Source organism: Psittacula echo, assembly GCF_963264785.1.
Source record: "Psittacula echo genome assembly, chromosome: 1".
In the NCBI taxonomy this organism is placed as follows: Eukaryota; Metazoa; Chordata; class Aves; order Psittaciformes; family Psittacidae; genus Psittacula; species Psittacula echo.
In genome coordinates, this window is record NC_137735.1 from 54822042 (window position 1) to 54838295 (window position 16254).

At 39.8% G+C, this 16254-nt stretch overlaps 1 protein-coding gene across 1 annotated transcript in view; it reads left to right on the plus strand.

The window, feature by feature from the left end:
- BANK1 (B cell scaffold protein with ankyrin repeats 1) overlaps window positions 1-15195 on the plus strand; it is a gene marked incomplete at both ends in the record, with an annotated part of 139469 nt that extends 124274 nt beyond the window's left edge. Inside the window, 6 exon segments of the mRNA XM_080637543.1 lie at window positions 6619-6647; window positions 6651-6696; window positions 8959-9137; window positions 10779-10842; window positions 12262-12332; window positions 15151-15195. Of these exon segments, the coding sequence (XP_080493669.1) occupies window positions 6619-6647; window positions 6651-6696; window positions 8959-9137; window positions 10779-10842; window positions 12262-12332; window positions 15151-15195 (434 nt within the window).
- Between the last annotated feature and the right edge of the window lie 1059 nt (window positions 15196-16254).

The window sequence follows — 16254 nt, forward strand, 5'->3', positions numbered from 1 at the left end:
TAGGGTGACTAGCCAACACTCTTAACGTCAGGGATTCACAAGCCTGATTGCTGGCTGAAATGACTTGTCTGGGGTTACACTGGGGCTTGGTTGGAGAGGAGAGTCCTGTTCCACAGAGCAGCTTTTAGTTAGTTAACCTAGGCATCTTTCCCTCCACTGTGTTCTCTCTCCATTGACTAAATACCTTTTAACTTCTAAAACATACTGAAATAATACTTCTGTAAGAAACACATTGTCTTCACTGCACAGTTCTGGTTATCTTCAGATTCATTCTCTGCTGATGTTCAGTAAGACAAAAGTTCTATGGGGAAAATGGGATTAGAGAACCAAGTGTGATGCACATCAGAGGGCCGTGTTAAGTCACAGTCACCCACAGGTGGATAGATCCCCCTGTACTCTGGGAAGGAAAGGACTGCAGGGCCTGTTGTGACAGTGCATGCGGAGGTGCAAAAGGAGGATTTCTTTTTATGCCTTCTGTACTAACGGAGGTGGTAGAAAATTTTGGGCTCTATTGGCAAAACATATGTGTAAGCTATTGTCGTGGTTTAAGCCCAGGCCGTAAATCAGAACCACGCAGTCCACTTCCCCCCTCACCTTTCTTCCCTCCGCTTCTGGAGGGACGGGGAGGAGAATCAAAAGAATGCAACTCCCACGGGTTGAGATAAGAACAGTTTAATAACTAAGGTATAACACAAATCACTACTGCTACCACCATAATAATAATGATAAAGGAAATAACAAGGAAGAGAATACAACCGCTCACCAACCGGTACCTCACCCCCACCCTGCAGTGCCCCAGCCCTTCCGGGAACTCTCAGTTCTACATCCTGGGCATGATGTGCTGTGGTATGGAATACCTCTTTGGTTAGTTTGGGTCAGGTGTCCTGTCCCTGCTTCCTCCCGGCTTCTCCTCCTCCCTGGCAGCGCATGAGACTCACAAAGTCCTTTCTCAGGGTAAACATTCTGACCAGCAACTGAAAACATCGGCTTTATCAATATTTTTCCCAGGCCGAAAGTCAAAACCACAGTGCTGCACCAGCAGAAAAAATGACTGCTACTGCTAAACCAGGACAGCTATGCAACGCCTTTTGCCTTTTGGATTGCATGCTGATGTCTCCTTTTTAATTTTATACTTTGAATTTATCAGGACAAATCAGGTGGCTGAATCCTCATGAGGGTTTTCACCACTCATTGAAGTCAATAAAGTTACAAAAGAGTATCTTCTCCTTTAAGCAAAACTGATGGTGTTTCCATGAGAATAGCAACAAAGTAAGCAAATAGCCCTCTGTGATTAGTAGCTTTCCAATACAAGCTCAAGGTCACACTAGGCAGAAAGCCTGCTCCCTGTAGATTACCCCTTGGTGCTTTGAAGGACAGGTTATTGGTACTGTTGCTCTAGAGAAAACAGAGATAAAACGTGACAAGCCCATTTTTAGAGTCTCAGAGCAAGATCAACGCTTCCAAACCCAGGCAGCAAGCCCTCAGTGATGCAAGGTGTCATAACTAAACTACTGCAATTTGCAGTTTGAGCATCTGAGCTGAATTTGCTGGCAAATTCTGGGAAACATGAGTGAGTTGAAAGATTGAAAACGTAAGTGTTCCGATTGCTTTTACTCAGTTTCATTTATTCTGTTTTCAAATTTTAATGAATGTGCTAGCTACTGTATTGAGCACTGCTAAGCATACTGCATCTTTAACAAACAGGGAGTACTGCAAGAATTCTGCCTTCAGTGTGAAAGGCTCATCAACTGATAGAGCCACAAATTGGTGCCAAATAGCTTTGTTGTCCAGATGGTGTGCACTCTTAGTGTGCTCCCTTTCCATTCCTCAAGTGCTTAGTATTCTTTTGTAGGTTATTTTGGTGGTTTTTTTCAGTAGCGTGCTGCCAAAACAACTGTTAAATAAATGTATGAAGGTGTTGTGTTTTCAATTTACAGTGTAATTTTAATGTTTCCTATTGATACTAGATCTGATTGAGCTGGAAAACAAAGTCCTCTGTGTATTATTAGGGCAGGTGCATGAGTTTCTGTCATGCCTCCCTACCACTTTTGAAGTCTGACCTACCAGGACTGCCTGAGGGCTTGAAGATTACTGTCCTAGTTCAATCATTTACCTCTTATCAGAGACCACCTCTCTCCAGCAAGGACACCTGCCCTACAACAACATAAATAAAACTTTATATGCCTACAGCCTTTGCTCCTTTGCATGAAGGAATGTATTTGCCCTCTGTGCACTGGAAACATTTTACTAGTTAAAGATAGCTATCTGTGGGACTTCACACCAGGGTTAAAAGTTAGAAGTGGAAAAATACATTTCCCAGTTGCTATCCCAGAAGAGAATAGCGTTCTCATTGCTCATCAAAATCACAGGTTATGCAGGAAAAGTAGCAGCCAGTGGATATTTTTAGGGAGGCAGAATATCTCATGTACAGAATAGACAACGTAAACCCAAATGAAAGGAAAAAACATCCAGACCAAAACTGTTGGTGTCTTGGAAACTTATAGGTTCATTACGGGGAACTACAGTCATTGCATCCTGAGTTAGTAATTCATAATGTGTAGATTGTTTAAATGCTCTAAAGCAGGGGTTCCGAAGTGAAGCCTCAGAGCCTATGCAGACTGCAAAACATTTATGTTCCACAGAGGGATGTTTTAGTCCTTTCCTGCAGTGAATATAAAGTACTGCACTGCAGATGAGTTTCATTACATATCCCCAACTTAGGGGTGCTTTTCCATGAATAAAATACTAGGCACCACTGTTCAGCTGTCTCAGAGCACTTAGATTGTTTTTACAAACCTGTCTGGGAAGTGATATACTGGCTTCATCTGCTATGTTCATTCAAGCGTATTTTTTGCTATCTTAACTTCGGTGGATTGAAACATGTACTGAATAAGGTGCACGAAGAGAAAATATTTATTGTTGCTGCCTTGTTGAAAGGCTTCTAAGTAGCATATTTCTGGTAAAACCAGACAGAGTCTACCCTTTTTTTCCTTTACTGAAGAAAAATAGGACTACAGAAGTATTCAGTTTTTACACTCTGGAGCAAATTTTCTTGAGTATATCACTTGAGTCCTTCCAACTTCCATGATCCCCTACATTAACTCTCTGCTAAGAGCCACAGTGAGAGAGTTCTCTTCATTGTGTATGGTACAGTAAGTACTTCGACACTGCCTTCTGATTAGCGTATTACACCAGCACCTATTCTTCTTATTCATTTACTCCTTCTCTCAGGAGGGGGTCTGGTATTTCATTATCTTGCCTCAGTGAAGTGGAGTCGTCTCTTGTGGTCCCTCTGCAACTGGGATTCTAATGGATTCGAGCTCTCATTTGACAGACTTGGAGTCACGCTGCAAATTGGGAAGAGGATTGCTCGTTTATTTTTGGATTAATGTTTTCACATTGTCATTACACTGTGATTCCAAACCCAGGCAGCAAGCCCTCAGTGATGCAAGGTGTCATAACTAAACTACTGCAATTTGCAGTTTGAGCATCTGAGCTGAATTTGCAACTGAGTTGAGATGTGTTAATAAGTGCAGCCCCAGTGTATTAATTAATTTGCATTATCACTTAGCCTTGTGTTCCTATAAAGACTTTGTTCCCCTGGATTTTAATTTTGAATGTTTCCTAAATAAAACAGTCATGGTGGTAGATAATTTTGTTTAGAATATCAGCTCAATGAAGCTAATGAATAAACACATAGTGAATTTCCCTAAGCAAATGGAGTTCAAATTAGTGATATTTATTGATTTGGGGTGTTTGGGCCTTTTCTCCTTTGTGTTTGTTCTGCTGAAAGTGTTGAGTAAGTAGGGAAGTATTAGGTACGATCAGCTCACGTGTCTTCCAGAGGATAGGCCAATCAGTCTGGCTTCATTTGAATCACTAGTGTATAGTGGCAAACTATGGTTTGATTTTCAGTGGTAATGTTGCTAATGCAGCAAATTAGGCAACATCCCTCATAGTTTAGATGGGTAAAGTAAAATGTAAATTAGAAACCATATCGTGGTTGATCGTTGCCTCCTGATATGAGGTGTCCTCTCCCATGATGTAATTCTTCGAGTGTTTTTATTGCCTCTGTTTCTAATTATATCACTTCTTACTGGCCTATCACTAAGAAATTTTTGAAATATCATAGTGTACCTACGGTTCCTTACCATTAAGGCTTTGTGTTAGAACCTTAATTCATTTGGAAAATCAAATTCCAGTTCTTTTTGTCAACCTTCAGCTATTGTAAAAAATGTCTTTTTTTCTAGGCCCTTTATACTCATCAGTTTCTTGCAGTGTGTGACTGTAGAATGCTTTTCTTGTTACAGAATGATACACAAGAGACTTTCAGATGTTTCTAACCCTTCTATTTGTAGACATAATCGTGAAAATACTGACCGCATTTTTAGGCTCATATCATTATTTACCTGCATGTGTAGACAACCGCAAACAACATCTGTAGCTAATCTGATTGAGATAAAGCAATTCAGAGTTCCTTGAATCCCACTCGCTCTCCAAGTCTGATGCTAGAGATCTTCCCAGTTTTGCATATTTGCCACAAAAATTGTTTTGTGATGCATTTTAAATGTTGTTTTCTGATTTCATGTCCTACTAGAAAATACTGCAGTAGTTCTTACTCTTTGAGTTTGCTTTCCTAGAGAAATATTGAGGTTACCTTTTATTCCTAAAGTGCAATCTTACTACCTAAGAAATAAAAATGTATGTGGGGCATGAAAAGATCCTCGTCTGTGTCCTGTAGCAACTGAAGAAATGAGAGGGAATAAAGTGGAATTACTTATTAGTTCTCTCAGCCTCTTTTAATTCTGAGAAACTGAGTGAGAAGGTATGTCATAGACAAAAATTGTGTTGCATTTTATCAGGTCAGGACTTTTAATTTCTAGATTTTGAATTACAGGCATCCATGGGTACTTTGGCCAGTCACAATGGGACTAAAAATTCAGAAGGACTCTTTCTCATCATGCAGATACTATTGAAGGGTGCACGTTAAGTAAAAAAGCAAAATAGAAGTACTGCAACTATTTAATCAGATTATCTATGACAAAGAGTCTCTGAAAATATACAAGCATATCTCTTGTCAGCTGAAGGACTTTGGCATTCTGACACTTGAAAAAATTGCGATATTAGTATTGCTTTACTGTGAATTTATTAATTCACTTTATCTTCCTAAGAAATAATGGAATATATCCCTGTGCAAGATTACCTGTTTCTTTCATTTGACTACTGTATTCAAGCAGCTCCTCAGTAATTAGAATGTGGGAATGAAAGAGTAAATTGCTGGAGTCTTCCCTAAACCTGCAGCAGTCGTGCAGTGCTATCTGCAGATGTCTTTCCAGGCATTCCAAAAACAGGAATTTGTTTTCACTGACCTCACCCACACTGAATACTTGCTGCCAGCTAAAATCATTTCAGCAAGATCTGGCATGTAAAGTGGTTTTAACAATTTTACTTTGAACTGGGAGAGTAATTCCATTTCTGATTACTCCAGCACTGCAAAACTCAGCAGAAATTTCAAAGATTAAAGTGCTTTCCAATCGCAGGGACATTGTTGAGTATATCCCTTCTCCTCCTTATGCAATAAAATTCAGGCTGCCTGCATTACCTCTGTGTTCTGGTTACTTGAATTTCTTCTTCAGAAAGAGGATGCTATTTCAAGTATAGAAGAAAACACTGCAACCATATATAGCGGGATTCTTTGAGAATTACTGGGAGGAGTGTTACAGAAGTTGAAATCTACCAGTGTTAGGCTGAAGATAAGGGCGTAACATCAGCAGATTGTGCTGCCTATGTAGTTCTTTTACTCTCACCATTTAGCCTGAGAACATTTTAAGAACATCAAGTCCCAGCTGTTTTCATTCATCATCACCTTCCATACAAGCCTACTCAGGAGTTAGCGTAAATACTTTATTCTGCAGTGTAGGAAGTACACCCTTAGGAATTGCTCCTTCCTCACCTCTGCATATAGCATGCACTGAGTTTAGATGTCACAGAGGTCTTGATGATCCTTTTTACAAGTTTCCCTGAGAGAAGCAGATGTGTTGTACAAGGCAGCTCAAGCAGGCAGACAGGGAGCAAACCAGGGTCCACTGGGTTTGCCCAGGCAGCAGGAGCAAGAAGCCAGGACTCTGTGGTGGGTGATGGGCTATGCTGATGGAATAAGTGATCATGCTTTGCTGTTCCCAGTGCCTGAATAAAGTAGACAAAAATATACATATACTCTTTCTTAAGCAGAGTCATTATTCTCATAGTACTATTGTATTTACCTGCCTTAGCTTTCCCCATGAAATAAGGAACAAGCTACAGTTGGTGTTTGTTCCATGTGAAAAAATCCAAGATCTAGCTGGTTTTGCTAAACAAGTATTAATGTTAATGTGATAAGTCTATTTTATTTTCTTCAAAGCTTCTTGTTATGCTGTCTGTACTATCAGTAATCCTGCCATTCTGTGCAACAGAACAGTTTTTCAAGTAATTAACATTAGCTTGATAAGTGGGTTGAGAAGTACTCCTCGGCTAGAACACAAAATTTGTTTCAGCCTGCTTTCATGAGCCTGCTTCCTTCACTCAGAATGTCTGTTGGCTTTTACTGCATTTTTCACCAGTTTCCTAATCTTGTTAATTTTGTTGTAATGTTTCAGCAAAAGGCCATTTGAGTGCCCAGTGACAGCAACAGAACGTACTGCGATGCCAGGAAGTCAGGTACAGAATTTAATTTAGCTCTTTCACTGCCTTGATGCTTTTCTGTAGAACTAGTACAGATTTGCTGTGACTTCATTTTGACCAATCTAACATCTCTTTTCCCACATAGGATTTATCTCCTTAATGGTATCACAGCATTAAGAGATCAGATTGAAGAAAGAAAAGCATAAGTTACATTCTTGTGGGAAAGATTCGTAGTCAGAGTCACTTTATGGTTTTCTGTTTCCTTTCTCCATTGTGATTAAAACCAAGAAAAGCACAGACAGGAGGGCTTAGCTGTGTGCTAATTTCAGCCAGGGAAAGGCAGCAGTGTGGGGAGGAACTGTTCTCTCCTGGGTACCTCAAGATCCACGTAAAATGGATCATTTGTTGCAGTCCAGTTATTTGAGTTGCAGCACATCAAAATGTTGCTACCTTAAATTCCATTAATGGTGCCCTAAAATAATCAACAATGTTATGTACAAAATTAATGAACACCGATTGAAGTTTTTCCTCTATCTTGTGTTAGCAAGCAGCAGGTCAGGATTAAGGCATATAGAGCAGCATGTAATCACCTATTTATTCCTGCAGCTGGGAATTGCAGTCTCCAGTGCTACTGGCATTAGTTTTTGTGAATGCTAAACCTCTTAGGAAAAGAATACAGGACCTTCTAGAGCTTACTGTGTTGGAGTACTGGTAGCGTAAGTCTGCAAACCAGCATAATGACCTTTTATGATAGAGAAGATAGAAAAGAACTGTGACCAGCAGGTCAAGAGAGATAACTTTGCCCCTTTGCTCTGGTAAGACCCCATCTAGAGTACTGTCTCCACCTCTGGGGCTCTCAACATAAGAAGGCTGTGGACCTGTTGGAGTGAGTTCAGAGGAGGGCCATGAAGATGATTAGAAGGCTGGAGCACTTCTCCTGTGAAGACAGACTGAGAGAGCTGGGCTTGTTCAGCAAGAAGAGAAGGCTCAGGTGAGACCTTAGAGCAGCTTCCAGTGCCTGAAGGGGACCTACAAGAACTCTGGAGAGAGACTTTTTGCAAGGGCAAATAGAGATAGGACAAGAGGGAATGGCTTTAAGCTTTAAATGACTTTTACAAGTCCCTTTCAACACAAGCCATTCTATGGTTCCACGATAAACAGAGTAATTTTTATGGGTCTGAAGAAATACACCCACACACTTTTTGCTGTTATGAAAAAAACCAATTTTACCTAAACTGGTCTGATCTCCAAATAATCATATCAGATGCAAGGCATTAGAGTCATTAGTGTGTCAAATAGAATCAACTAGCTGAGATGCAAAAGAGTAGAGATTCATGCCTAACGTGTGCTAGTATGCTCAAAAGGAAGGAGCAGGAGAAACCACAGTAGGTGGTTGTTTACTTCTTTAGTGTATTTCCCTTCTCATAGTCCTTCCTCACTTAAAGTATATATTGGTGCATGACACAGCAGAAAGATTGACACAGGTCATACTTATAGTTTAATCCTGGCTGCATTCCCTGTGCAGTGAAACAGGTGCTTTGCACCAGCCTCATTCAAGGCTGGCAGAGCCCTATTTCACAGCTTCTCACTTGTTCTGGATGGGTCATTTCAGTATCAGTATCATGGAGACATGTAGTGCTGCACCTCCCTGGACCAAGCTGTGGTAACACGTCTCCTTGTCATTTCCCTTTGGCTGTGCACCTGTGTCATAATCTCTAGGAAGACCAGCTTGTCGTGTTTCCTTGTCACTGCAAGGTATTTAATGATGTGGGGGAAGGAAATCATGTGAAATTCTGAAATGCTTCCTGGCCAAATTTCAGCCCCAGCTTTTGAGAGATGTACTGTGTAGTGTTGGAGAAGGAAGGGAAGAAAGGCACTGTGAATATTTTTTGTCTTAACAGAGGAACAATTGCCTTTAAAATGTCAGTACTATAGCTTTAGTGTTAGAAAAATTTTTGTATGAACTGACACTAATAGAGAATCCATGGGTCAGGGCAATAGTAATAAATGAAATGTTTAAGATGCTACTCTGCTGCCAAAGAGTAATGGTAGAATCCTTACTGAATTGTTTCATTTCTCTCATTGGAAGAGGAAAAAAAAACCAACCACCTCCCTGAAAACCCTACAACCAAACAGAAAGAAGAAAGGGGAAGGGGCACTCTAAAGATGGTGTGGTTTTAATTGATGTCAGATTATAGAATTACTCTTTGCATGCCTTTGAAAAAAGTGCTTGCATCATAAAGAGAAAGGAATGAAATGCACTAATATTTTCTACTTTTATCTTTCTGCACTATGTAGCACACAGAGGTCATGCTGACACAGTAACTGATAGCACTGTGCAACACAACATCCCTACTGAACAGGAAGAACTCATCCACTTGCAGGAACAGGTGAAAAAGAGGACAACAAGGGATGAAGCCCATGACAGATTTAAACAGTGGCAGAAGGGAAAACAGAGACTACAGTCCTCTCAACAGGTATGAGTCTGAAATTTATGTTTCTTGACAGGAATCTTGATCAGAAGTTCCAAAAACAAGCCCGTCTTCTGGCTGCCACGTATAAGGTCAAAACTAAGTCATGATTTATGTATCTATCAGCTCCCAAGGAACTTGCTGCTTATCGTTCTGAATCTTCTAGATGCCTGTTTCCATTGTTGTTTGATTACTTGAGAGGCTTCCTGAATTTATTTTGCCTGACTTCAGGTGCTGTTGCATTCAGTTAAAATCCTGAGTTAAATATGTTGGTCTTCTGAGACTTCTGTTTTAAACTGCTGTGTCTTTGCATCTTTTATGAAACCACAAACCTTTGGTAGCTGAACAAACCAAATGAGCTATTGAACAGCGTTAGCTAACAGAAACCTAACTACATCAAGTATGTATTGTTAATATATATAGACTTACATCAGGCTTTATGCCTGTCTGCAAGTGTTGAATCTACCTAGTAAAATTCACAATTGTTAGCAGTCCTCTTCAGCTCCATTATGTTCAACGTATGGAGGAAATTGAGGTGCACAAAAACAGGATTTACAAAAGCCCACACACTGAGTCATTGAAAGAACTCCATCAAAGCTCCAAGCGAAAGAGAAAAGCACAGTGAGGAGGTTTGCTAATTACTTGTAACAAGGCAGCTGGAGGAAGAGGTTATGCCCTCATTTTATGAGAGGTCATGCATTAATGGAAGTATTTTCCTGTTGTCCTGTAAGTGCATTTAGTAGAAAGAGGAAAACCAAAGGTACTCAACAGAGTGGGAAAGCTACCAAATGCTGCCAACAAGGAGAGAGATTAAATGCTCTTTGTGCTTGCTGTTACTGAAGAAATAGTATGAGCTTTGTCATCACAGTGGAACACTTAACAGCAAAGCTCAAGGGCCTTGGGACAATCTGAGAGCCAGGTTCACAGGAAGGGTACCAGCAGCACAGCACTAGCCATTGAGCAGCACTGCCCATCTGTTGTGTGCCCCTTCCGAATATGTCTGTGGCCCACACCCCAGATGGGAATTGCTGGTAGTGCTCTGTCAGGGGGATTACTTGTGGAGGAAGATCACATCTAAACTGTGCAAAGATAGCAGCACTAAGTCTTAAGTCTCTTTTTTTATTGGTTAGCTAGAAGATGCCTGTATTTCAAGAAGGATTTACTTGGCTGGTTTTCACTGCTTCAGGGCAAAAGCTACTTTTCAGTGGTGGTTTATACCCTGTGCTGCATGTGTGACTTCTTTGGGTTTGTACCAGAGGAAAGTCTTTCACTTACCTCAGCATGCATATTATGGATTTACTTCATGCTATCACTGTAGTTGTCTGGTATTCACTGGGATTTTTGAGTGAAAATCACTTGGCCGAAGCAAAACATAAACCCCAAGCCTCTAATGTAATGCCAGAATCAGTGTAACTTACTGATGGGGAAAACGCTCCACAAGACTCTTAGGTATAAATGCTAAAATTAGCATCTACTTACAAGTGCATCATAGACATTTTTCAGTCTTTTAAAATTGTTTTCCTGGAGCGAGAACCTTGGTGTTCAGAATGCTAAAGCATCTGGCTTTGTGTAGTTACTCATTATTGCTGCAGTAAACTTCCGTTACTGATTCCTGCTGCTGGTTTTACGCTTGTTTTCTACTTACAGGAAAAAGCACTCCACCTTAGAGACAGCATTGTTGGAAACAGACTAGAAAAGGAAAATCGGAATGGTGAGTTGCACTTTCTCTGCCTTTTGGAACGCTGAAGCCTTAAACCGTTAAGTGTACTGCAAAGATCTGATCCAAAGCATGAGCAGGCTTTTGGATCAGGCACTGAATTTGTAATAAGCATTTTCTGCATCATATTTTAGTGTAATCAGGCCTTCAGCAGGGTCAAGATTTCGTCCCAAAGATGAGCTCACTGAGAGTTACCAAGTCGTGGCTCAGCTTTTCTGTAGCTCATTTCCTACTGCTTAACACAATTAGGGTAGACGATTTCTTTAGAACAATTTATTTGATGACTTCAGTATTTTATTTGTAAATCACCTATCAATTTGCACTTGCAAATTCTTGATGAACTTTCCACTGTTACAGCCATTCAGTATTGTGAGTCATTACTAAAAGCTCTACCACTGGTCATTTATTATGCTTTTTTTTCCCTTTGTTATTGAATGTCACCTAAAGCAGTATAAATCACCAGTGTTTCCTGCATAATATTTTTTCTTGTTGTTATGAAAAGATTGTATTGGATGGTATTGACTTCAGGCCTATTGTTTTTGCAAACTTCAGTACATATGTGTTCTTGGAAGGGCAATTTAGTATCATTTGTATATCACTATTTAAAATTAGCACCTAAATATATTATTTCCTTCCTGCGAGACAGAAAACTGATCCATAGTACTGCTTCCATTATTTTGTTGGACAGTGTTGTGTGTATGTGAATTTGTGAGATACTGTAATTAAGGGAAACTCTTGCTGGCCCAGTGGCAGAGTTCCAGTCCAGACTTCGTATTTCAGCTTTAATGTCCTCTGTGGGCGGTAGGGGTACAGCATTCTGAGCAGGCTCACTCCAGAAGCCTTCACAAAGTGCTCGGAGCCTGAGGGCCTGGGTTCACTGCATTTGTTCCTACAATCTGTTTTCTATAGGTGAGGCAAAGCTAATGATGACATGAGGGTGATGCTCAGAACCTGTTTGTCTGTAGGGTTTCTTTTAAGGCCACATCGATTCTGCCTCTGCAGCTGTCCTCCGGAGTTTGGTTATTGAATCATACCAGCACAAATGTAGTATCAACACCAGAATTGTAAATTTTGTGAAATTATCCAGTAACTCAGATAACGATCATGATGTTCCTAACCTCTCTGCCCTCTGCTGCACTGTCTTATATTCTCTGATGCATATAAATCAGCAGATGTGCACTGCAGCAATACAATGAGAAGAATCATTATGGAGGCCTCTGTTTAGTCCAACAGAGCACTTTAGATCTTTGATAATAAATTCTTGAAAATAAGAACTTCCAAAAGATGGAACCTTTGTCAACTGCATATTGATGGCAAGAGTAAGGAAGGATCACAGAAGACCGTTGCCTAAGTCCAGATAGAAATAAATTGCCAGAAACAGAAATGACAGTTACATTCTTTTCTCTTTCATAGTTCCTAAGGAAAGCAGACCAGAGAGCATTCATTTTAGAGACTTTTTGTTCCACATGCCATTTAATAAAGCGGTATATGTACGAATGTTAGCAGTCCTCAGGTTTGTTTAATGAATTCTGTTTTTCACATCTGTATGCAGACATTCTCTCTCTACTTTTAAACGCATGGGCCTCCTTCTCCCCATTCCATGTTTGCAGTTGGCATTTGGATAGTCTTTTTCATAGATGGTTTCTGAAGACTTGATTGAAGATTTAAAGAGATCATAACAAAATCCTGTTAGAAAAGGAATTTGATTTTATTCTAATGAGAAAAGAAAATATCTCCTATAATTAGGATGGAATATAATTTTTAGTTTCTTGATAAGGTTGATCTTGCTTCCACTGTAATGAAAGTTATTAATGGGAGCAGCACTCAGTTCAGCCCTCCATTATACCATTTGATGCTATCTTGAAGTTCATGTCTCATTTTGGAACAGTTTAATATAGGGCTGAATAACACCCTCAAAAAGCCAGTCAACTGCAAAGCAAAAAGTTCTGTCACTCTTAGAGTGAAATATCTGTAAACACCTACTTTAAGAACAACTAAATAAGGACTAAGCATATAGAATGTTCATTTGCAGAAAGTGCAGACACAGACTGTGATTTCTCTCATTACTATATAATATATGCCCGCAGACACCAATAATATCTCTTTTCCAAGAAAGGAAGTAAGATGTTAGCCAACAGAACAACCACCACCCAAAAATGAGCATGAGCATACAAATATGGTTAGACCTCAGCTTACTCTGGGTAACTGATTCCTTGCCTGTACCCTTAAAGGGGAGATAAAGCTTGGGAGTCTTTTGGGTTTGTGCATATCCACTAGCAGAATGAATGGCAGCAGCTTAAGACAACATTTATGTAAGAATGACTAGACATATTTCCTTTAAAGTCTTAAAGACAATACAGCATTCCATGTGCATACTTCGTAGCTCATAGGAATTTTAACAAAACCTACATGATGCCTATCTACATCTTTGGACACTTGAATTACCTACATGAAACTCATTTAGCTGTTTCTGAAAATGAGATTTCAAAATCTGCCTTCTATTGCAGTTACATTATGGCACCTTATGTGCCACATCCCACAGATTTAGTCATCCAGCATCTAAAAATAAGCACAAGATTGCAGAACCTACATAAGTGTTTGAATTGCTTGTAATTTGTTTTCCCCTTAGAGCTAATCTCTGTAGAACCATGAACTTGGTCTTTAAGGGTACAGCTAGTATAGTGTAAGATTCCTCATCAAAACCAGGAATGACTGATACACTCTTTTGTCCACTCAGCACTGCAGCAAGAACTGAGTAGTAGCTGTCACTATTTCATTGCTGGGTAATGAGCAAGGTAGAGGCCACAGAAAACAACCTACAACTCAGATGGACTTCAGAAAACCAGTACTGCATTAAGCAAATGTTAAGCTTGAATTTTTAATTATTATTATTTCAGTGCCAACTTACATAATAGTTTTAAATGAAGGCAGGTGTTGGCAAACATGTCAGGTGCTTAGTAGTCCTCCAGTGACAAATATACACATAGGGCAAATGAGCAATTTGGTCTTTGCATCTATTCCAGTCTTGGGATCTTTGGCAAGACTTGGAGGTAGGTGGCCTGATGTGAAAATGTAAAAAGCTTTTTCCACAGGGAACTCAACTGAAACCATTTATTTTGTAGCTGTTAGCATCAGTAGGTACTTACACTGAAGAATTTACACTTCACATCCAAGAAGGACAACTTCACTATCTGTTGCTACAGACTCACTCCTGTGAGGCACTGTACATCGAGGTCATCCACTGCAGTAAAGGCATACCCCACAGACTTTCTTTTTCCAGATATTGATTTCTAGATTTGATTTGGTTTAAAAAATCTAGATAGATTTGGTTTAATTGTTTGCTCAAGTAGCTGCTGAAAACCAAATCTCTTCCTCAGCTTCATGCAAAACCACTCAAAAGAGCACTATGCACCTTTCAGAAACAGACAGGTTATTGATTACATTCACTATGCTAAATGTCTGGCTTCATTCCTCAGACCTCATCAGCACCTTGTTTTTAGTCCAAGCTGCTAACAGATTGCTTATTCATCAGTTGCTGCCACTCCAGCTTGCAGGTAGCATCTAAGTAGTGTTCCCTGAAAACTAAATTTTGAGGACATTAACCAATATGTGTTGTGTCTGATGGATCATTAGGCAGATGAACAAAAACAGACCCTAATTTTGACATTTGGGCCCATGGGAACTCAAACTTCTTTAACTCAACCCAGTTAGCAAAGTTGGAATAACTGGAAATCCTGAAGCATGAGCAAGCTTTTGTATGTGTGCAGAGTGAAAAAGTCATAGAAAAAATGTTTTTTCTTCATGACATGCTTTTGAAGCTACATCTTTAGCCTGGCTTACTTCCAGTTTCTTAAGTATTTTGTAGCTTCACATGATGCTCAAATTTAAAATCAAGAAAATAAAAAGCAGCTTCCTGCCCATTTGTTACCAAATCAGGTCTTCACGAGACCAGCCCACAGTCAAACTGTTGACTGAGGAGTTCACCAAGACAACAGAATATCCACATTCCCCTCAGCCTCTCCTAACTGCCTCCAATAGAGAGCAGCTACGCTGTTAGAAGGAAGATTTGTACAAAATACACCTCCTGTCATTCTCCCACACAACACCTGCCTATTTTTATGGATGTCTCTTGTTCCCCTGCTCCCAGGGATGGGTGTTGTAGTCACATTTGAAGCAAAACACATTAAAAGGGACTCATCATAAGTCTGTATTTTGTGAATTATTCAACTTTGAAAAACATTCTGTACTGGCCCAATTTATCATTGATATACATGACTACTAATTGCATCTATTTCTTTTTAGTCTCCAACTAGGAACCCAACAGACAAGGAGCAGATGCTTAATTAACAGAGGTAAGAGCATGTATATGAACACACAGACATAATGGAAACTGACCCTTATGGAAGTACTTTCCATCAGAGTGTGTTTGTGTTACAATAGAATGGAAGTGCAGCTCGGAGGTCTGATTTCACAAGATAAACCATAACCATCCTACATCCTGGTTTATACTAGAACTGATTTTTTTGTCAGGTGTCAACTTACTCTTGTTACTGCAAGGCAGACTTGCCAGCAGTTAGACACTTACCTGACTTTTGGATGTAGCTGAAGAGAATTCCCATTATCACACCTAATAGAGTTTATACAACTAAAAGCTGTATTAGAGCGTACCCCTACACATTGATCCCATATCTGGTATCAAACATCTTGAATATCAAAACAAGGTTAAAGGCATAGATGTGTCCAGAAATGTTGATTAATCAAGAGACCAGTGGTCATTTAAGTGCTGGCAAACTTAGAGGTGATGATACTGTCTCCACAAAGAGCAGAATTTTCTGATGGTTTTGTTAATGATTATGAGTTTGTTGGATTTGGGCATCTAATGAGATCTTTAATAGCTGTGGGTTTAATTACTATTTGCTACCTGTGTGCTTCCACGGATATCTCATAGCAGTTGTAAAACTGTAGGTCTGCCTTTCAGTGAAACTTGATCATTAGAGTTGCTGCTAGGAGATAAAAGTAAAGAAATCTGGTTTACAGCATTCATTGGGCTGAGGGGGGTTAGCGGTTGTTTTTTTGTGGGTTTTTTTAATCAGTTCAGGCTTCAACATCTGTACCGAGAACAAACTGACCAGAAAGTGAACTTAGATAGACATCTGAGGTTGCAGACCTCATGAATTATCTTGTATTCATTCTGAGAATAAGCAGCAAAATAATGACCTGGAAAGTTTCTTGGTTTTCGCTCATTCCTCTGAAAATGAAGGGGTCATGCAACCTTCCTATGCATGGAAGGATGGCTGCCATCAAAAGTTTAAGGCCCAGAACAAGGATGTCTGCATTCTGTTAACATACCTGCAAATCTTCTCCTTGAGAACTTTAACAAGTTTTCTGACCCTTGATTTTCTTGGG